At 38.9% G+C, this 21,767-nt stretch overlaps 2 protein-coding genes across 2 annotated transcripts in view; both read left to right on the top strand.

Moving 5' to 3' along the window:
- The window catches only part of dock1 (dedicator of cytokinesis 1), a 68,244-nt gene extending 55,476 nt beyond the window's left edge, over positions 1 to 12,768 (top strand). Inside the window, exons 32-52 of the mRNA XM_077738506.1 lie at positions 627 to 685; positions 930 to 1,078; positions 2,233 to 2,318; positions 2,388 to 2,544; positions 3,336 to 3,376; positions 3,453 to 3,543; positions 3,798 to 3,917; positions 4,452 to 4,541; positions 4,624 to 4,728; positions 5,751 to 5,892; positions 5,968 to 6,049; positions 7,479 to 7,563; positions 8,306 to 8,392; positions 8,532 to 8,708; positions 8,914 to 8,997; positions 10,417 to 10,554; positions 11,317 to 11,459; positions 11,525 to 11,723; positions 11,790 to 11,961; positions 12,376 to 12,533; positions 12,624 to 12,768. Of these exons, the coding sequence (XP_077594632.1) occupies positions 627 to 685; positions 930 to 1,078; positions 2,233 to 2,318; positions 2,388 to 2,544; positions 3,336 to 3,376; positions 3,453 to 3,543; positions 3,798 to 3,917; positions 4,452 to 4,541; positions 4,624 to 4,728; positions 5,751 to 5,892; positions 5,968 to 6,049; positions 7,479 to 7,563; positions 8,306 to 8,392; positions 8,532 to 8,708; positions 8,914 to 8,997; positions 10,417 to 10,554; positions 11,317 to 11,459; positions 11,525 to 11,723; positions 11,790 to 11,961; positions 12,376 to 12,533; positions 12,624 to 12,719 (2,461 nt within the window). The 3' untranslated portion in view covers positions 12,720 to 12,768. The remainder of the gene's footprint in view (positions 1 to 626; positions 686 to 929; positions 1,079 to 2,232; positions 2,319 to 2,387; positions 2,545 to 3,335; positions 3,377 to 3,452; positions 3,544 to 3,797; positions 3,918 to 4,451; positions 4,542 to 4,623; positions 4,729 to 5,750; positions 5,893 to 5,967; positions 6,050 to 7,478; positions 7,564 to 8,305; positions 8,393 to 8,531; positions 8,709 to 8,913; positions 8,998 to 10,416; positions 10,555 to 11,316; positions 11,460 to 11,524; positions 11,724 to 11,789; positions 11,962 to 12,375; positions 12,534 to 12,623) is intronic.
- Positions 12,769 to 14,040: 1,272 nt separating this feature from the next.
- On the top strand, positions 14,041 to 16,460 carry foxi1 (forkhead box i1). Its single transcript, XM_077738510.1, has 2 exons — positions 14,041 to 14,680; positions 14,834 to 16,460. Exons 1-2 carry the CDS (start codon positions 14,041 to 14,043, stop codon positions 15,310 to 15,312), a joined length of 1,119 nt encoding a protein of 372 aa, XP_077594636.1. The 3' UTR covers positions 15,313 to 16,460.
- Positions 16,461 to 21,767: the final 5,307 nt, after the last annotated feature.

Raw genomic sequence — 21,767 nt, 5'->3', positions numbered from 1 at the left:
AGTAGAATTGTTGATGAAAACTTATGTTAATTTGGTTCTGTTTAAGTTGGATGAATAGCCGGTAAATGGTAAATTAAGTTCCTTATTGTTGAAATAATTTCAACATATTTGTTTGTTTTTATGGTGTTTTTTTGGTACAAAAAGGTTGACCAACTTCACTAATATGTGCATTTATTATGGTTGGAAAATTTGTAAATTGTAAAATATATTGAAGCATATTTGAGTATCATTACATTTTTTTCAACTCATACATTGCTTTTCTTACTTATTTATTTCTTATTTATTAGTTATTTATTTGTCTGTTTGTTGTTATTTGTGCACTAAGTGGTGAAAGCTTTAAGTCACATTATATTTATATAATGACAATAAAAGCATTCAATTCAATAGATGTCCAATCACAGTCAAAGCCAGTCAATATGCTAAGTAGTCATTTAGGTAAAAAAACAAAACAAAAAAAACGTAAAAGTTAATTACATGTCAAGTCTTCCATTTTTAATTAAAATGCATACTTCAATAAATCAATCAAAAGTTCCAATTAAAAAATCTATTGCTCTTAACATTTGCATTTTCAATTCAATATAGTCTATGAATTTAACTGCTTTTTTTTCTTCTCTTGACGTTTTCAGATACCAGGACATGCGGCGGCAAATTGGCTTTGAAATCCGGGATATGTGGTACAATTTAGGTAATTTCACAAGCGCAATGTGTTATTTCACTATTGATTCGACTCCATTATTTGCCGGCTGGCTCAATAACTGCTGTGAAATGGGCAAATTGTTCTTTTAATGGCCTTACTTTGTTGTGCACTGAGAGGCATCATTGTTAGAATGACGATTCTTCACCTCACTTTTCCTTTCCTTAAATACTGCTTTCTAATTGTCTACCACTGTGTTTAGTCTACTTATCAATTCAAAAATGTGTCCCCCAAGGACCCCACAAGATCAAATTCATTCCGGAGATGGTGGGCCCGATCCTGGAGATGACACTGGTACCCGAGATTGAGTTGCGCAAAGCCACTATTGCCATCTTCTTCGACATGATGCAGTGCGAGTTCCACTTCACGTGCAGTTTCCAGAGGGTATGTCTGCATCAAGTTCTACCTTGACTTACCAGTTATGAGATAAATGAGTCATTATAATCATAATTGTTCATAGATAGCCCAGAGTTGCTCTAAAAATCAAGTATTTTTTTGTCTTTAGAATAATAATAATAATAATTGGATTTAGGCTTTGCCATCATCATTATCAAAAGCCTAATTGTCATCATACCCAGAACTGTGTATGACGAAATTGGTAGTGCTTCTCCATAAGGTGCGTTTTCTCTGCAAAAGACCCAAATAAGTGATAATTTCAGACTCTTAATTTGACATTCTGCCATTATGGATATATTGTATCAACCCCCGAGCGGATCACTTACCTGTCACTGTTTCTCACTTACCTTCAGTCAGCCAGTAGGAGGCAGATCACTGCCCTATGTCTTTTCATGGTACCTGACCCCGATGTTATTACACAGAAGGGATTGTGTGTCGTGTTACTGCAAGTGTAGAGTCCTGATGAATGTGGAAAAAACTGTCCTTAAGCCTATTTGTCCGTACTTTGTGAGGCTTACTAGCGTCTGCCAGAGGGCAGCAGCTGGAATAGGTTGTGACCAGGGTGGTATGGGTCCCTGACAATGTTCATGGCTCTGCTTCGGTAACGGTACATTAAAATTCAACCTTTTTACTTTAATGGTCTTTCAGAAATTAACTCACTGTCATTGACGGGGCTAGACTCAGACAGAACCTCGTAAAAAACATCATTTCGGAAGGAATAAAGAATATTTCACTTTATTTCAATGGCAGAATTTCATTTAAGACCGATTTGAGATCTGCTCGTGATTACGGAACAAAATAAACTTGCAAATGGAGGCAAGGCTTGTATTCTTGCTACAATGGGAGCGTCTGTGGTGGGGTCTAGTGGGGGATAATAAACGGCGGGTAGCCGCGAGCCAGCTTGTAATTGGGCAAAACTCATTTTGTGTTTTGTTGCGGCACGATTATCAACAGAGGCGCCAAGAGCAAGCTAATGTTATGCCTCGTTATGGCGTAAAATGAAGTTTTTCTGCACCAGGGAAATCCACTTTGGCGATGCGTGTTCTGCGTGAACGTCGATGCCCTTAAATGACACCATAGTGGATTCCATAAACTTCTATTTTTTTGTCATTTGTGATTCTCAATTCTCTTTGTGATTGCAGTTCGAAACCGAGATCATCACCAAGCTGGATCACGAAGTGGAAGGCGGCCGTGGGGATGAGCAGTATAAAGTTCTCTTCCAGAAAATGTAAGAGCACGTCGCAATGTGTAAAACCCGAGGGTGGCGATGAAATGCTGAAACGTATTTGGTGTTTAGTTTGCTAGAGCACTGCCGGAAGCACAAGTATTTGGCCAAAAGTGGTGAGAATTTTGTCACTCTTGTGGTGCGTTTACTGGAGCATCTGCTGGATTATCGCACCATCATGCACGACGAGAACAAGGAGAACCGCATGAGCTGCACTGTCAACGTATTGGTCAGTAGAATTTAAACTCGGGTTTTGGGGATTAACTAAAAGCCTGATATTATTTTTTTAAACTGAATTGGTTGCCGTTGGCGGCATATGACTTCCAATGTATTTGATGTGGAAGCGTTGGCAGCAAACTAATATTTTTTCATTCGCTGTGGGCCCTTCTAGCTCAAATGGGTTGGACATCAACAAAAAAGTGTTAGGACCTCCCATATGCATGGATATACATGCTATGTGTATGTATATATGGGCTTATATATGTATGTGTATGTATATATGGGCTTATATATGTATGTGTATGTATATATGGGCTTATATATGTATGTGTATGTATATATGGGCTTATATATGTATGTGTATGTATATATGGGCTTATATATGTATGTGTATGTATATATGGGCTTATATATGTGTGTATGTATATATGTGCCTATATATATGTGTGTTTGTATATATGGGCTTTATATATATTTATGTGTATGTATATATATATGTATTTCGGCAACTCGCTTATTTATTTATATATTTATTAATGTATTTATTAACTTACTTATTACCTATCTATTTATGTCTAAAATGCATTTCTTATTTCTGCATCCTCACCCTCTTGCTACTGTGACAACGACATTTGTAGAATATGGGATGAATAAAGTTATCCAATGCAATCCAATAGTCATAAGCTAATTTAAATGGACATATAAAGTTGGAAAATGAAAAATATTCATGTAAAACATGAAGGCGTGTAACGCTCAATTGAAAACGAGTGCTTTAATACAACTGTCCTTTTTTCTACACAGAATTTCTACAAAGAGATTGACCGGGAGGAAATGTACATCCGGTGAGCGCTTCTTCATTCAAAGAAAAACCGACTCAAACCATTTGAGTCCCACTTACATACTTTTATGTCAAATCAGGTATTTGTACAAGTTGTGCGATCTCCACAAAGAGTGCGACAACTACACGGAGGCGGCTTACACACTACTACTACATGCCAAGCTCCTTAAGGTACAGATGGATCAAATATTTGCATGTTTTCAACTGTCTGGGGATTGTCACCATGTCTTAATTAAGAGGTGTTGCGATTGTAGTTGTGAATTGCGGCGAAGCAACAAAGCACGTTAGGTAAATGTGCTGCTTTGGTTTGTCGGGAAAACTATAAACGAGAGGGGCAAAAATGGAACGCTGACATCTGAGTCGCCTGCGTACGTGCGTGCGACCCATTGTGTGGTGTTCAATGATTAAACGATTCCATTTTTCAGTGGTCCGACGATCAGTGCGCCGCCCACCTGACCCAGCGAGACGGCTATCAGGCCAGCACTCAAGGGCAACTCAAGGACCAGCTCTACCAAGAGATTATCAATTATTTTGACAAGGGCAAGGTAAGCTGCACATTGGCACGTGAACACGCATTTGCTTGATGTTGCATTGTAGCTTCTCTGTTGAGTTGCCTTTTAAAAAAAAAATATATATATATTGTTGTTTTTGTTTTCTATTTTTTCTTTTATTCCTTTTCACTTTTGTCCAAGGCTGGCTGTTTTTTAATGGCTATTCTTTATTTATGATTTTGTGTTTATATTTTAATTGCAAAGTGTTTTTTATTTTCTTGCTTGCAATTTTTATAATAACTTTGTGTTTTGCTTCTATCTATTTTTAATAGATTTTTCCCTTTGGTCCTTCTTTAGTTCACTTTTCAAGGAGTTAGTTTGATTTATTTTACTTTTGTCTTTGTAAGAAAAATTGCATTCATCCATTTAAGAGACAGCAGGTTTTTTTATTACTTATTTTAATAATTAGATTTATTCGTCTTTTAGTTAAATTATGTATTGTTTAATGTGATTTTTATATATATATTTTATTTTTAATTGCCTTTGTTCTTTGAAGATGCCCATGTGTGTTTCCATTTAATGTTCCAGATGTGGGAGGAAGCCATCATTTTAGGGAAGGAACTCGCCGAGCAATACGAGAATGAAATGTTTGACTTTGAGCAACTTAGTGCATCCCTGGTAAAGTTTTTAAATAATATTTTATACGACATCACAAAAACTGAATTTAGTCATTCTTAGCATCACTGTCTTGCTTTTCCAGCGGAAGCAGGCTCAGTTCTATGAGAACATTGTCAAGGTGATCCGACCCAAACCCGACTACTTTGCAGTGGGCTACTACGGCATGGGCTTCCCTTCCTTCCTACGGGTAAGGAAAAAAAATCTGAATTTTAACCCAATGGCTACCATTGGCACTAATAGACGTCTAATTCATTTTGACTGCCAAATGTCATTTGTTTAATGACTATTTATATGGAAATCAGGGAATATTCTTTACTTACTCTTTTCTATTTTTTCTTTTTTATTAAGAATGAGTAGGACTGTCATATAAATCATCCATAAAAATTTATGATATGAGTACAGATTTTCAAATTTAAAAATGATTGAAAAGAATTGTACAAGTAATTTTTCATTTTTCTTTATGATTAAAAAAATCATCATTTAAAGATTGAATAAGAGAAGACTTATGTTGTGGTATATTATATATATAAATGCATATGACAGTTTAATTTTGTTTCATTTAGTTGTTTTTAATGACAAAACTTACACTAATAGCATGCAAATGTTTTTTCTCCATTTTATTTTAGTGAAAAACAAAACATTTGATGCATTAAAATAGAAAAACTGGACTAAATTGGACGTCTGTCGCCATCAGCGACAGCCAATACATTAAAAGTAGTCAAAAAAGGACAAACTTGACTTTCATATTCAGTTAAATCTCTTTAATATGTCCTGTTCTCTTCACATACGACTCGTAGACACAATTTCATCCTCTTATCTCCCTACTTGAAGACTGCCAGTGACTTTATTTGAAGTGACAGTGACAAAAAAGTCCTGAAGGTCCACTTTGTAGAACGTTTCTTGATTCACACTTTGATTCTTTCATGTACCGCGCGCAGACGGCAAATTGCACTCGTCTCGTGTGGTGGCTGCTCTGTCTTTTTGCCTCGTCTTTTCACTCCTTCATTCCCCTTCGGCGACTTTTTGACTTCATCCAAAAATAGTCCTATACGAGAGGTCGTCCTTGTACGACATAGAATCTACGACACTCGGTCAGGAGTGACAAGGATTGGTCGCTGTTGGTGCCAAGAGAGGTCCAATCCATTTTGAATCAGGCGGGCAGGCAATGAATAAGTAAATTTTTGACCCGACTGTGTGCCCCAAACCTAGAACAAGATGTTCATCTATCGTGGCAAGGAGTACGAGCGCTGGGAGGATTTCGAGGCTCGTCTCTTAACGCAGTTCCCTAACGCCGAGAAGATGAAAACGACTACGCCGCCTAGTGACGATATCAAGAATTCCCATGGACAGTGTATCCTCATTTTGATGTTTTTTTTTCTTCAAACTTTTCTAGGCAAATTTTGATCCTTAATGTGTTTGTGTGAAGATGTCCAGTGTTTCACTGTGAAACCCATCCTGGATTTACCCGCCAAGTTCCAGAACAAACCTGTGGCAGAACAAATCCTCAGGTAATTTAGGAGAAATTTGTAGACGTCTGTACATGCTGTAATACCACAGACAAAAGATAATAGGGAGTACTTTCCAGGAATGCTCTTATACTGCTAGTGTTCTTTTATATAATGAGCAGAAGATACATTTCCACTCTCTTGAAATTGGAAAAGTTCAAAAATCAATAAATAGAAAAGTGAAATGAGGACCTAAAGGTAGTTTTTTCCCATCTTGGAACTAATTTAATGGAAAGTCAGGAGTGTATTTATTACAAACTACATAGAATAATACTTGTGTATTTTGCTTATCCTCCTATTATGATACTGACCAAAATTCAACAATATATCTTCAACAAACCACTTAGAATAATACCTTACATTAAGCATGATGTTGATTACTATCTGGATATTTTAGTAATATTCTGTTTATCCCTATTTTCATGACATTATGATCAAAATCCATGTTTTTTCCTCTAAATTACATGTGTCAAAGTGGCGGCCCGGGGGCCAAATCTGGCCCGCCGCATCATTTTGTGTGGCCCGATAAAGTAAATCATGAGTGCCGACTTTCTGTTTTAGGATCTAATTAAAATGAAGAGTATAGATGTATATTACATTTCCTGATTTCCCCCTTGTAAATCAATAATTGTCATTTTTTAATCCAATTTTTCTGTTTTTAGTTCAAAAATCATTTTGTAAAATCTAAAAATATATATATAAAAAAAACTAAAATAAACAGTTTTAGATCTATAAAAAACTGAATATTCAGGGATTTTAATCCAGTTCTTTTAATCCATGTATTTAAAAAAAAATCTAAGTATATCTAAATTGCTCTAAAGTGTGACTCAACAATTGTTTTTCAACAAACCCAACGAACTGCTTAATTAATACCTGTCAGAAATGTTATTTTTCCAGTATCCCCTTATTTGATGACACCATCAGAAACTTTTTTTATTCCTTCAAATGCTTTAAAAGTGAACTTTTTGGAAGGTAACAGCCTTCCTGACGTTGTGTATGTGTTTGGCTCATCCCGCATAAATTCCACCGGATCTGCAAGCCTCCGAATGCATCAGTGGGCATAATTAACACCGGGTGTTTACTGGCGGCAACCTTTATGCAAATACACCTGGACGACAGCTTTTATCACGGAGCGGCAGGCCGACGACGACCCTTTTGGTCACATCATTTGCTCGTGGCGTCTGATTAACATGCGTTGACCCTGCTTTTTGTCACTATTCAAAAGAAAGCTTCTATACATGCCAGAATCTGTGACCTCTGACCTCATCCGAGTGACTCATGGGCTTAATTGGCTGTTAAATTTGCTCGATTAATGATTTGTCAGATCCTATAATTCAAATGTGTGATGTTTTCTTAGGTGAGGACAGCTTTTCATGTCTTGTGTGTGTGTGTGTGTGATTTTTTTAATAGTTTCTTCTTCTCTTTTTGAAAGCTTTTACACAGTAAATGAAGTACATAAATTCCAGTATTCACGGCCCGTGAGGAAAGGCGAGAAAGACCCTGACAACGAGTTTGCGGTGAGTAAAATTAGAATTTTCTGGCAACATGGTGAAAACTTTATTTTGAACATTCCCTCGTCGAGTAACACCTCAAACTAAATTAGTGCCTGTAACCAATCACGTCTTATGATAACATTCTCTTTTGTGGCTATAAAAGGGAAAAATGCTTATATTTTCATTATATTTTACTATATGTATGTAATATATATTTACACATTTTCCTTGGGGCTAAAAAAGGAAAAATGCATACTCCTATATTTACATTATATTTTACTATATGTATATAATATATATTTACATATATTTTCACCCCTGAAATTATTTTAGGATAACATGTTAACAATATGTATTTTATGACTGAAAATATACAAAATCTGCCTACACAGTAAAAAATATATACATATTTGTCACCAATATGTCTTTTCTTAGGGTATGTATCTCAAATCTGGCAACATTAAATTAGATTAGAAAATAGGTTTGAAATACATGACAGCAATTTAACACTTCAAACCTAAATGCTTGACTATAGGGTTTTCAAATATGGTTTTATTTACATTCCTTTTTCTATGTTAACATAAACAAAAATAGTCTCTCAATCAAAATGTCACAAATTTGGCAACACAATGAAAAATTAATGCCTGCTTAACTCAAAACAATATCTCTGATATGACAATTTTTCTCGATATTACACTCACATGACAATATACCACCCCAAATACTCAAATATGGCCTTTTCTGAACATCCTGTTTCTTATACCAGAACATGTGGATTGAAAGGACCACTTACACAACTGCCTACAAGCTGCCGGGCATCCTCCGTTGGTTCGAAGTCAAGTCGGTGTGCACGGTGAGTGGCGGCTCGTCCTAATCGGATAAAGTGCTACTCCGGCTTGCCTATCGATGGACGTGATTACGCTTATCGACGAGCGTATTGACATCTTGGCAAGACACTAGGAGAGCTGACATACTGGCATGTCTGTTTGCAGGATGAAATCAGCCCACTGGAGAACGCCATGGAGACCATGCAGCTGGCCAATGACAAGATCAGCAGCATAGTGCAGAAGCACCTGAGTGATCCTAACCTGCCTATAAACCCGCTGTCCATGTTGCTAAATGGCATCGTGGACCCCGCCGTTATGGGGGGCTTCGCCAACTACGAGAAGGTAGGGAAATGAAAATGTCAACCACGATTCATTTCACATTTAATACATGCCTATTAGTAGTTGGTTGGAATTTTAGTTGGTCATAAGTCATTTCCTACCACTGCCAGTTATAAATGTAGAATAGGAATGAACATCTATCACTGTCAATGGCAGTCAATGAGCTTTAAAATGAAAGTGGAGTTAAGTGTGGGTCATTCTTTTGCAGGCCTTTTTTAATGACAAATACACGCATGAGCACCCAGAAGACCAAGACAAGATGGACAAGTTGAAGGATCTTATTGCATGGCAGGTGAGATTGTGTGACAACTTCATTTATGCATTTTTAATTTGGATTAATCCTCTTAGTTATGGATCCAAATTAACTGAAGTCACAATATTTTGAGGAATATCTGATCTTTCAGAAGAAATGTAGATTGGTTTTGGTAGTTAAAATGCATTCAGGTTTCAATACATTTGCTTGGCAGGGTTACAAAAATATGTTTTTTTTAAATGTTAGGATTAAAATGCTCAAAAAATACATTTGAAACATAGAAGGGATTTATTCAATGTTTTCAGATTCTATGCTATATTTTTTATATACTATGCTATAGTATGCAATACTGTGATTAATAGTTTTATGTTTTTCAATGGAGAGCAACAATAGAAAAATACTACAATAATTATTGACACTATTTTTAATAGGAAAAAATATTCATGCAAGATATGAAAGTTTTGGGATATAAAGTAAATATTTCCATTTTTGAGGGAAACATTTCCAAACTTATGACTTCATTTATGTCAAATTTTCACTCACATCTCAGGATAAAAATATAAACAAGATAGGCTCATATTTTGGAAAAAAAACACGGAAAAACACAGTTTACTGTTACTCCCATCCCCTCTGTAACCACTTTTCTAAATGAGGTCACGACAGGACTATTTGGGCAAAGTCGGGCTGCGCGTGGGGCAGCTTTTCAGCCAGGGCTCTACAAATAGCTGGCGCGTATCTCCGTGCGTTGCCATGACGCCACTCGGGTGCACTCAATCATTCTCCTATGTGCTCGGCTCTATAAAAAGAATGCCAACCGGTCTCCTGGGAGACAGCGAACCTGCCACATGACTCTTGGGTCTTGTACCGTATCTGTGGTATATTTGCCTCGTCGTCCTTTGCGATAGCACCCGTGTCCTTTCCAAGGAGCGCTGCACTCCTCACAAAATGATGATGATTACGTTTTGAGGGCTCAGGGGAAATCCCTGTGGTTGAGCACCATCTTGATGTATCATAAGATTTCATATTTGAGGGGAAAAGTGCAAATATTTGAGACAAGTTAACTTCATTTTAGATTTTTTTTGAGAACTCTGAGATAGATTCTATTATTTATTTAAATTTACTGAGATACAAGAAAAAATAGAACAAAAATGTTGAATCATTTTTATTACAGACATATATTTTGATAATTTGAACCAATTTGGAAATTCTTACGATTTGGTTTTAACCAAGTTCATTGGAATAATTGAAGTAATAAAAGAAAAGTGCAGTTTTGTTTGAGAAGGAGAAAAGCAAAGATCCAATGACAGTGAAACATAGTCATTCAATAATAAGTATCCCACTTAAAATGGATTTACTATGTAACATTTTTTTTTCATAATTCATTCCGCCTACAGTCCAATTGCCTTTGATTTCTACCTCATTTTGATGATATCGTTGATGTTTTTGGGATGCCGGCAGATCCCACACCTGGCAGAGGGCGTGCGCATCCACGGCGACAAGGTGACCGAAGCGCTTCGGCCTTTCCACGACCGCTTGGAGGCCTGCTTCAGGCAGCTGAAGGAGAAAGTGGAGAAGCAGTATGGTGTCAAGACGCTGGTGAGACTTTATACAAAACATACATCAGACTATTTCCCGGACGATAGACTTTCAATCCATTCAATTTGAATATACTATAAAAAAAATTAAAAACTCAAGCATATTGGGGCCTTAACCTGTTTGGATTCATCTTTGTTTTTATCAGTTTTGTGTAGATTTTTTTAACATAATTTCTTGAAAATAAAGTAAAAACAATATTGAAGCAATCATTTAAAAATTGCAATATAATAAGAACTACATTCAATCACCATATACATCATATATCTTTTGAATATTGTTTTTCTTTACCTGAATAACAATCATTAGTTTATTGATTGCCACGCTAGACGTCCAATCCATTTGAACTAGGACAGTGGCAGCGAATGAATATTGGACATCTACTAGTCTTAAACTAGAATTAAATTCACAGCAGATGCATGAAAAGAGCCACATAATTAGCTGTCTTGCACCATAACTGACACTGAAAGCGTTAATAAGTAAATAAATGTATTGTGACAGAGTACCCTGATATTTCTAAACAACTACTCTTCAGTCAAAAACTATTTTACAACATGACTAAAATAAAAAGAACGTAAATGTCACAGTCAAGTGTCAGCAGCTGGAAATTACAAAAAGACAACTGCGCCATCCTCTGGCAGAGAAAGATAACAATACAACTACTATATTCACTTTTTGGTGGAAAGTTGCACTGTTTACAAAGACATTCATTAGGAAAGTGTAGAATGTGTATATTCAATCAACAACATGTGTTTGTATTGACAGCCGTCGGTGGACGAGCGGCGCGGTTCTCGTCCCCACTCCATGATCCGCTCCTTCACCATGCCGTCCTCACAGCGACCGCTCTCGGTGGCCTCCGTCACCTCCGCCTCCTCGGACAACTCGCCCTCCCGGCCCGGATCGGACGGGTAAATAAGAAAAGGTCAGATCCCCAGCCACTAGGTGGTGTCATAACCCAGTTCCCTTACGGCAGCTTTGCGCTGGAGCCGCTGCTTCCCAAGAAGCTGCACACCAAGTCGCAGGACAAACTGGACCGTGACGAGCCCGACCGCGACCGTCGGGATAAGAAAAAGGAGAAACGCAACAGCAAGCATCAGGAGATCTTCGACAAAGAGATGAAGACCACCGAGATCTCGCTGCAGCCCACCGAGGCCGTCATACTCTCTGAGACGGTAGCGGGACCGCTTCCGGTGGGTTCCGTCGAAAATCGCCATGCTTACGTGTTTCTTGGTTTGCAGATCAGCCCACTTCGGCCTCAGAGGCCGAGGAGTCAAGTGCTGAGCCAGATCGCGGGGGACCGCCGGCTCTCCGTGTCGCCCGGACCACCAGCGTCCAACTCGTGTTCCTCGCCGGGACCGCCGCCCATCACGCCACGCAGCAAGCTCTCTTTCAGCCTGCACTCTGGCTCCAGTGAGTAGTTTTTGCTTCCCTATTATTCTTTGTTTATTTTTGTACTATAAATGTATTATCCAAGTGAAAATTCAACTCTGCGAGACAGCTGGGATTGGCTACAGCACCCCCCACGACCCTAATGAGGATAAAGCAGATCAGAGAGATGAGAAAATTAAACTTTTTGGTATTTTTTTTTAACTTATATAATATTTGATCCACTGAGAAAACAACTAATTTTTTATAAGACTAGAATGTTTGTATTATAATACTTGTTTCTTAAGAAGAATCCAGATTTTTGAGGAAAATTGTACATTTTATTTCGTCAAAATACATGAATGAAGCTATTTATTTGGATAAAATAACAATAATAAATATGTATTAAAAAAATCAACATTTTATTTCAAAACGCTTAAACGAAAACACTATGTTCAGATCTGGAAATGAACGGGATTGGTTGTGCCGAAAAATCAGAAGTCCCGCCCCCTCTACCCGTCAAAGGCAGCAATGCCGATTACGGCAATCTTCTGGATAATCATGACTCCAGCACCCCCGCCACTATCGCCACCACCACACCGCCACCCCATCAACGGGTGCGTATATCTCCATGACTCATTTTCTTGCAAAAAAAGTTCAAATTTTACTTCCGTCCCTTATTTGTATTGATTTATTTTTTGGTGTAGCATTTACCACCGCCACTACCAAGCAAGACGCCACCACCACCACCCCCCAAGACCACCAGGAAGCAAACATCTATCGATTCAGGAATTGTACAGTAAGCACAGAGACACCCCCAAAATGGCGGCCGCCCCCACTCAACACACACACACACACACACGCACATTCCTGACCCACATTGACAAAAATGAATACCTCATTGCGATCTTTTTGAGTTTTCATAAGCAATTTCAAAATCCCACTATGTATTGTACAGAGGTTTGTATATATATGATTTTTTTAAGTGATACTTTATATTAACGCAGTATTAGACCCAAAGTGGCATTTTTACAACAAGGAAAGAAACAAACCAAAAAAAATAAGGGCTGGCGAGTGAATCGTATTAGTGAAAGATTTGGCATTTTAAAAGTGTAGGATTTGCAATAGGAACAGTTCCAAATTCACTAATGGCACCATTTCTGAATAAATATTCACATTTTATGGACTTTTTAAACAAAAAAACGGAAAAACACTGGTGTGCTGACTCCTTGTTTTGACTAACATAACTTAAAAAAAACAAGGTTAAGGTACTAACATTGTTTATTTTGTTTTGTTTTTCTATTACATTTTGGTATCTCAAAAATGGGACCAAATGTTCTCTTTAAGAGGCGCACCTGATGCGTTAGTTATTCAATAGTATTGATGTTTGAAGTTGTTTCAAAATGTACTTCAGTTTGATATAACTGCCAAAAATCCAAATAGTTTGCCTTTTGACTGAATCCATCAATCACGCTTTTATTTAAACAAAAACATCAATAGTAAAAATGCACAATAAATGTGAATACATTATTTAAAAATGCCATTCAGGTTAATTATGTTGATGCCGTCCTCCAATATTAATTTGTTTATTCATTGTTAATTATTTCAAAATCGTGAATATGCATTAACATAAAGATAACCAGAATTGTGTAAAGATAACAACAACAATATCGGCAGTATTTATAATTGTTTATTTGATGTTTACCATTTGATTTATTTAAAATTGAACATTTGCATTAATAAGCTGAAGACTCAAAGCAAAACCAAATATTTTTTTTTACCAAATGTCCTTTTAAAGTACAGCTTTGTAACTTGGCATTTTTCTTTTGATTATAATCTAATTACATTGGCTCCACTACTACAAAAAGCAAAGTAAAAAAAAAAAAGTCAGGCTTCTTTTGCTTAAAAGAGATGCTATCACATTAAAATATATAGATGCTATCTATCCCCATTGAAAGGCAGATTGCGCTGGATTGAAAAAAAGGGGGTGTGACCGCCCCTTTTAAAAAAAAAAAAAAGGAAAAAAACTCCCGGGGGCTCCACCTGGCCCCCTGCCCATAAATACGCCTCCCTCGCCGGGTTAGGAGTTCAGTGCAGTCCGGACGGAGCGCTTGGACCAATTTTATGTGGATTATGAACGCCTTTGGACCACAGCAAGCTTCCAGCCAGCAGAGCAGCACTAGCCACCCCTCCCACGAGCTCCTGGACATGGCCGTGTACTGTGACAACTACAGCTTGTACCAGCACCAGAACCTTCACCAACTCCATCACCCTCAAAGACCCCCTAACCACCCTACCAGCTACGGCCTAAGCGACTACGCCGCCCCGCCCACTAACCCTTACCTGTGGTTGAACAACTCCCCTGCCTCGTCCTACCTGCACGGCGGCTGCGGTAGCGGAGGAGGCGGTGGCGGCGGTGGCGGCTCAACATTCCTCCAGTCTGCCGGCTTCGGCTCCAGCGGTCAACGGCAGCTCCTCACGGGCCATGGCGGGCTGGCAGGCGCCGATTTAGGCTGGTTGTCCATTTCCAGTCAACAGGAGCTCTTCAAGATGGTCCGACCACCATACTCGTACTCGGCGTTAATCGCCATGGCTATTCAGAACGCGCAGGATAAGAAGTTGACTTTAAGTCAGATTTACCAGTACGTGGCTGAAAATTTCCCTTTTTATAAGAAGAGTAAAGCCGGTTGGCAGAATTCTATCCGGCACAATTTGTCACTCAATGATTGCTTCAAGAAAGTTGCTCGGGATGAGGATGACCCCGGTAAGCATCATTTGTGACCATAATTCATACTTTTATTTTATGAAATCCAGTTTCAAATGTTTTTCTGGTGTAGCTATCATGTTTAGAACACAAATTATACAATACAACTCATGTAAAACAGTACAAAATAAAAATGATGTTCACTTCTTGTAGGTAAAGGCAACTACTGGACGCTAGACCCCAACTGCGAGAAAATGTTCGACAATGGCAACTTTCGGCGTAAGCGAAAAAGGCGAGCCGACATCACCACCACGGTGACCGACAAGCCCGACTCGGACGCCCGGCAAAAAGTGGCTGACACGGCCAGCTTGTTGAGCTCGTCCCCGCCAAGCCTCGGCGGTTCTCCGGCCTCTACGGAGCCGCGCTCGTCGCCGCCCAACTCGGCCGAACACAGTCCGTGTTTCGCCGGGTTGGCGTCTAGCGTCAACACGCTGTTAGGAGCCGAGGCCACGTCCAGGGTCCCAGAGCGGGATTTTAGCTCAGAGTTTCCTCAAAACCGTGAGTGCATGTCCGGACTGGGCTCCTACTCGCCGCCGTCCTTATTTGCTGATGGTAGAATGAACTATTACAACCTCAGCAATCACTTTACTGTCAACAACCTCATATACAACCGGGAAGGAACTGAAGTTTAATGAGGATTTTATTATTATTATTATTTTTTTTGGTTTGTCTTTTAGGAAAATGTGATCATAATTTATGTCATTTAAGGTCCTTTTGTATTTTATTAAAAGAGTTGGTCACACTTTGTAATCAAATCATGTATAGAAAGTATTTTCATATTGTATATATTTTTTTATTTAACCCTTTATAGGGCAAAATACTCTTTAGAAATTCAAAAAGTAACCTTGGCTTCCCCCCCAAAAAATGTTTTTTTAGATAGATATTAATAATCATAATGTCCTGAATTAAGACCTTTACATGCTAATACAATTTTGACCAAATTAAAAAGAATATAAGCACAAATACACCAATTTTGGCCCTTAATAATGCTCACAAAAATTGCATTGTTTTTAACACATACAATTTTCGTTGGCAATTATTACCGTCCAATTTATTTAAACTGGGAGGACTGGCTGTGACATTTTATGTTTCAGATGAAGTTATAATCTGGCATGGACCATTGCCTTTCCATTTTTTACCCTGACGTACATTTTATCATTTTAAACACAACACTTTAGCTCCCATTGACAACCAATACATTCAACAAGTGCCATATAAAGGGTTAACCTCACATTAAATTTGAATAAAGGTATTTTCATGGTCTTATTATTGTCTTTCAGTGTCTTTTTCCCGATTCTCAATACATTTTTTATAGCGTTCTGTCCCAAATTAAGCCCCTTCTAACTAATCCCGGATTGTCTGCAGTTAAGTGGCTGCAAGTTGTCAAAGTGTAAAACAGAGACATTTTCCGCCTGTCGCCCCCAATCGGCCCTCCAAGTGCCCCCCCTCATCTCCGCCCCAGTTCACAAGTTCAGCTTTTTGTCTAAGGCCTCGTTTGATGTAGACCTGTCGGGAATGTTTGCACCTGTTCCTGGACGTTTACACATGTGGAACAGTCGTTCCTTTTGCGGAAGAGCGTCCCACCGACAATGTCTCTGGCGGCGGGATAATTGAGTCTACTGAGGCGCTGCGTGAAAAGGGGAATTAATTGAGCGGCACAATGGTAGCTTGGCATCGGGAGCGCCCCCCTCCCAGGCTGCGATGAAAATATTGCCATCTGAAGATGTGGGAACAAACCAAATCGGGCCCTCTCTCTCACAAAGGACGCCCTTTATGCCATTATCGAGGAACAAAGTGGAACCTTGTCGTAACATTCCCAAGTTCACACCTTGAAGGGAAAAAAATGGGAGTTACAAGTGGAATGAAAACATCCGGAGGATAAATATCAGTCATTTGTTGCTCCTAAAAAAACTCAAATCATGCTTCCTCATTGATAACTCATGCATGAAATGTAATACAATGTATAGTGATACAATAAAAACTGCAAATGTTCATTTCAAATTGTTTTTTCTTGCACATTAAATTCGTAAGTGTAACTCCTAGACCACAAAGTGTATACTAAAATAATGTTGCCTGCCTAAAAGTAGAGTTTAACAACTACTGCAATTAATGAACTGACTCACTCATATCTCACAAGTCCTTTAATATCAAGCGTATTTTAATTTTCATCATTTATATGAACATTTTACACATGCCATTGCATTTAATTCTTCTTGTAATGATAGCCTGTCTGTCCCCTTTCATTGACATGTGAAACTATTGATCATTTCATTATGTTTTATTTACAATTCTTATCAGTAATTCTTTTCATCAATTCCTAGTTGCAGGTAGGTATTTACTTGTATTAATTTACTGTAATAATATCATTTAATATGCTTATTATATCTAGTATTGAATGCCAAATTCATCTCTTTTGAAAGTCTGTGTCAATGTAGAATCCAATTTTTTTACATTCATAATTCGTCATTTCATTATCATTGATATTTGGCCCAACTATTTTTTCACCCTTATTTTATTATACATTTTGTAATTATCATGAATATTAATTTATTCCATCATTCCTCTGGTCAGTAGTATTATTTTATAATAGCTATAATACAATAATATTGATATTTGGGCTTACATAATATAGTATTTGAATGGGTACATTTAGTACTATGAATAGACATTTATTTCATATTGTCATTTATGAAGTATAATAATATTGTTCATACATTATGACTGGAATAATATGCTTATATAATTTATTTGAATGGCAATTGTTTCATTTAAGACCTTTCATCTTTTTTTTTACTATTAGTATTAAAAATACTAGTTAGCTGCCATAGACGGCAATAGATTTCCTACAATTTTTTGTCAGAGAGGGCTGGCAGTGAATGGTCGCTCAAATGTGAGATTGGACATCTATCATCGTAGTTGGCAGTCAAATAATTGAACATCCGTAAATGTGGCATGACATGATGACAGCTCCAGTCTCAGTGAAAAATGTATCTGTAATATATGTACAGTATAACAGCAGGGGGGTGCATGAGTGACAGGTGAGGACCCGGTTGGGTTTCATCACCTAGGCTCAAAAAATAATGCCCTCGGACCCTCGACCTGACACGCCATTTGAGTTTTGGCACCCAAAGAGTTGCTGGGCAGTTTGTCACGGATAAAGGACCATCCTCCCTCGACGCGTTAATGTGAGAACAAAGACTTAGGGGTCCCTAGACGGAGCCAGGTGGGATAGGTTACCTTGTTTGGGGGATCGCTTTCCGTCACGTGAAGACAGACGTCGGAAGAGGATTTACTCCCGCTCGTTCCGCTCACGTTATTCTTGGGGAAATCTTCTCACAGGCTCCCGGGAAGTAGTGAAGAACTTTTACACAATTTTTAAGTATATTTGAGAGGAAGAAAAATAAAAAACACCAAGACGTTTGAGATTAATTGAGGAGTTTCAGGAAGATATTCATTTGGGGAAAATGGGTGCGTTTTGGGGTTTTTATCAATCAATTTATCCGGAACTGGTCCTACAAGAATTGCTAATTTCTAAATAAAAAAACAACAATAGTCCGAAATAAATGGCAATTTCCGAAATGTTCTATTATGGAAGAAAGTAACTGCAAAAAAAAAAACGCATCTCATACTCAGGTGCCAAAATCGGATAATTTTCTACTTGCTTTTCGATTATTTTTTTTCTATGGTGACAGCCCCCAACTTAACACACCTGTGCGCTGTCATTACGTGCTTTTTTGCTTCTCGCGAGAGGGTTACTTTGCGGCGCTGGCCGGAAATCTTGGGGGAGGTGCGGTATACCCCCGCCAACCCCCCACCCCACTCCATTTAAACCCTACCCGCCATCCGAACAACAGTACCCCCAGGCCTTAATGAGACCCCCTACCTGCTCTTCTATTATGAGTAGTGCATACCAATAGAAAGACAGCAGCGGGGCATTCAAAGGATGTCATATTTTAGTGCCATTGATGCAATAGACGCCCAATCCATTTGGACTGGGAAGGTCGATGCCACTTGTCACAGACCAAAGGGATTGGACGTCTTTATCCAACAATAGCAAGCGAATTTTCGCATCAGGATAGTAGTTCGTTAATTACATGACAATAGCGGCAGGACCACACTGTCATGCGGTCTAGGACATCTTGCGTCTGCCCGCAGTGACGGGCCAAGACATGTCCTGCAGGGGCGTGGCATTCTCTGCCCCTCAGCTTTGACCTTTGAAACGCATAACCCCCCCAAAACCCCCCAATGCGATGAAGTAACATACTCAAAAAGGAGCCAGGCCTACGATCTCATAAGGCATCAGATTGTGATTTTCCTTCGTTTTTTAATAAAGCTGACAGCTTAATAACCTGGCATCCCGTTACTTACATCATCCCACTATATTTAAGCGGTCATCCCGCCCAGGTGCACTTTAATGAAGAACACAATCAACAATAATGACAAGGCGCACCATGACATGATGCAATCAAAATGTGCTCAAAGCATAGTAAAGCCCATTCAGACTCGTCCATGTCCTGGAACTTCTTTCTTGTTAGAACTGGTGCATCTCACTTTCTGTTTAAAAACAAACTAAACTTGCATACTAATGCTAAATCTGAATCTACACGTATATATAAACACAATATACACATATATACACATATAAACATATATACACATACACACATTCACATAGATACACATTTGCACAAAAATACACATATATACCTATATACACAAACATATACACATATATACAAAATATACACATACAAATATACACATTTACATATATACACATATATACCTATACACAAACATATACATATATACATATATTCACATATATACATATTTAGTTGATATTAATGTGGCCCTCGAACCAAACCCAGTTTGACACCCCTACTTTAAAATATATTTGTTCTTGGTTTGTGATTAATGTAAAAAAAACTACCCCCAAAACTGCAACTTTTACTCAACAACTTAGATATTTTTTTAAATTTTCCTCTTCATTGTGCATTCTTTGGCTATTGCAACTTATACTCAGATGCGACTTATAGTCCGAACAACGCGGTATTCGTAATATTTAGTGTTTTTACGTAGTTCTGTCGACCGGTCTGAGCATCGGCATTCCTACGTGGAGCGACTGCGTCACACTTAAAGGATTTCAAGCTTTTCGGGAACGAATGAGCAACCACGAAAATCCACGGTTTTAGCCTATCCAATCTATCCAGAAAGCCAGCGGGAGTTTTCACGTTTATATTACGAGCTTTGACAGGGCGTGCGTTGACGTGGTCATATTTTACTCCGTCACGCTCAGCTGTACTTGACATTTTACGTCCGCACGAGTCGAAGTAGCAAAGACGAGGCGGAATAAATCAAGGTGGACGCTCACAACTCAACACGTTCCCATACGGCTCCGGTTTTACGGAGCCTCCTGGGGGTTTGAATTTTGGGACGGTTGGACCTTGAAGGTAATTTTGATTCAAAAAATACTGTTTAAATTGCAACCGGTGCAAAATTCGGACTTTAATCTGGTCAAGCACGAATTATGAAGTTTTTTTAATTGTTTTTATTTCATTCATTCAAGTTGGGTCTTAAACTTGCGGTCCCGGGGCCAATACGAACAGTATTTTGAATACATTCAGTTGTATATAATTAATATTATGTAATGGGTAATACAGAAGTAAATACATAAATTAGTGTATTCTGTTAATTGAGAAAAAAACCTATAATTTAAACAGTAATTAGTCCAAAAAAAATGTTCCTTGTGATGGCAATTGTCCGCAAAAGATGCTCAATTCATAAAACTCTGCAGTTTATATGGATTTGTTATCTATTGCTGTGAATGGGTGGTGTATTTTTTTTAATTAATTTTCCTTCTTTTACTCGCATACGCAAATGGCTTCTTGCAAAAAAGTCGTTCAGTCTTTCAGGAGATAGAAGTCACTTAAGCGAGTCTCAAGTGATCCGGTTTCAGCCGTGATGGACATCGCTCACGGAACCCCCCAGGGAAGAAATTCCTTCGGGACTTAGTCCAGTTTCTTTCTGTCTCATGACTTCCCCTTGCGACATTTTAGACAAAATGTAGGCGCAATCAGCCAAAAAGGGACAAAGCTCTGAAGCATTTCAAATCTAACCAAGCAAAAAAGTAACTTTTAATCTTTTAATCGTTTCATGTTGCCTTGTTATTGGCTGGGAATGAATTCAGAATATTGCCCATGGTGAGCCTTTTGGTTTTCTTCAGGGTAGTACTGTCTTCTAATTTGGTTTCTTAGCGGAAGGAAGTGTGTAGATAAGACTGTCTTCACCCTGAGTGTCACCTCATCCCCTCGCACTCGGGTGTCAAAGACGGACGGAACAGACGAGTTGGGAAGAAGGAAACTGGTTTTGGGGGGTTGTGGGGTGGAGGGGGTTGACACCGCCTCGGCCCACGAGTAGCCGGAGCCGGCGCTCAGGCCTACCGAGGCGGGGCGGGGGTCTAGTCGCTCACCCCGGGGCGACACTAGGGCCTCCACCTCGGCCCCCCCATTGTCATGGGGCCCGTCTCTTCATCCGCCACGCTGCCCCGAGCCAACGCGCTTCCTGCCGTCGCATTCTTCCTCCCTCCATTACCCCCGCCGAGTACCGGCGCGAAGACGAGGGGTGAAACGGGCGGCCCGTTCGGGTGTCAGGGGTGATGTATGGAACGGGGTAATGTGACGCTGCCGGCGGGCCTCTGGGATCCTGACCGCAAGAATACGGGCCGCGTGTAAACATTTTAGCGCCGTCACTCCTATTTCGTACCCCGAGTGAGTCACCCAAAAAACAATTTGTCATTTATGATGTGCCACAAAAGGCAATCCAGGCCACTAGTTGGCGATCCCAACAAGATGGAAACAGGCTTCTCTCGCAATGTAAAGTTTTATTCCCAGTCATGTAGTTTTGTTTTGGTAGTCGTATGATGTCATCAATTGAACACATTGAGTTTTATATTGAAATTATTGGATTTTTTTTCAATGTGCAGTGAGAGTTAAGTTAGCGTTCATTTCGTGGCATGCTTTTTTCATGCATTTCTTTTAAGTTTTTTGTTCTTTTATTACTTGAGTGGTTTTCGCTTGGCACATCC

The sequence above is a fragment of the Stigmatopora nigra genome, chromosome 18 (assembly GCF_051989575.1).
Source record: "Stigmatopora nigra isolate UIUO_SnigA chromosome 18, RoL_Snig_1.1, whole genome shotgun sequence".
NCBI classification, from domain to species: domain Eukaryota; kingdom Metazoa; phylum Chordata; class Actinopteri; order Syngnathiformes; family Syngnathidae; genus Stigmatopora; species Stigmatopora nigra.
Note: the sequence above shows the minus strand (reverse complement) of the source record. Positions and strands in the feature narration are given on the sequence as shown.

What these genes read in the sequence shown, in the direction of transcription:
- foxi1 (XM_077738510.1), top strand. Translation starts at nt 14,041, where the DNA reads ATGTGGATTATGAACGCCTTTGGACCACAGCAAGCTTCCAGCCAGCAG. An exon ending in TCGGGATGAGGATGACCCCG is followed by an intron (nt 14,681 to 14,833) that starts GTAAGCATCATT and finishes CACTTCTTGTAG; the next exon opens with GTAAAGGCAACTACTGGACG.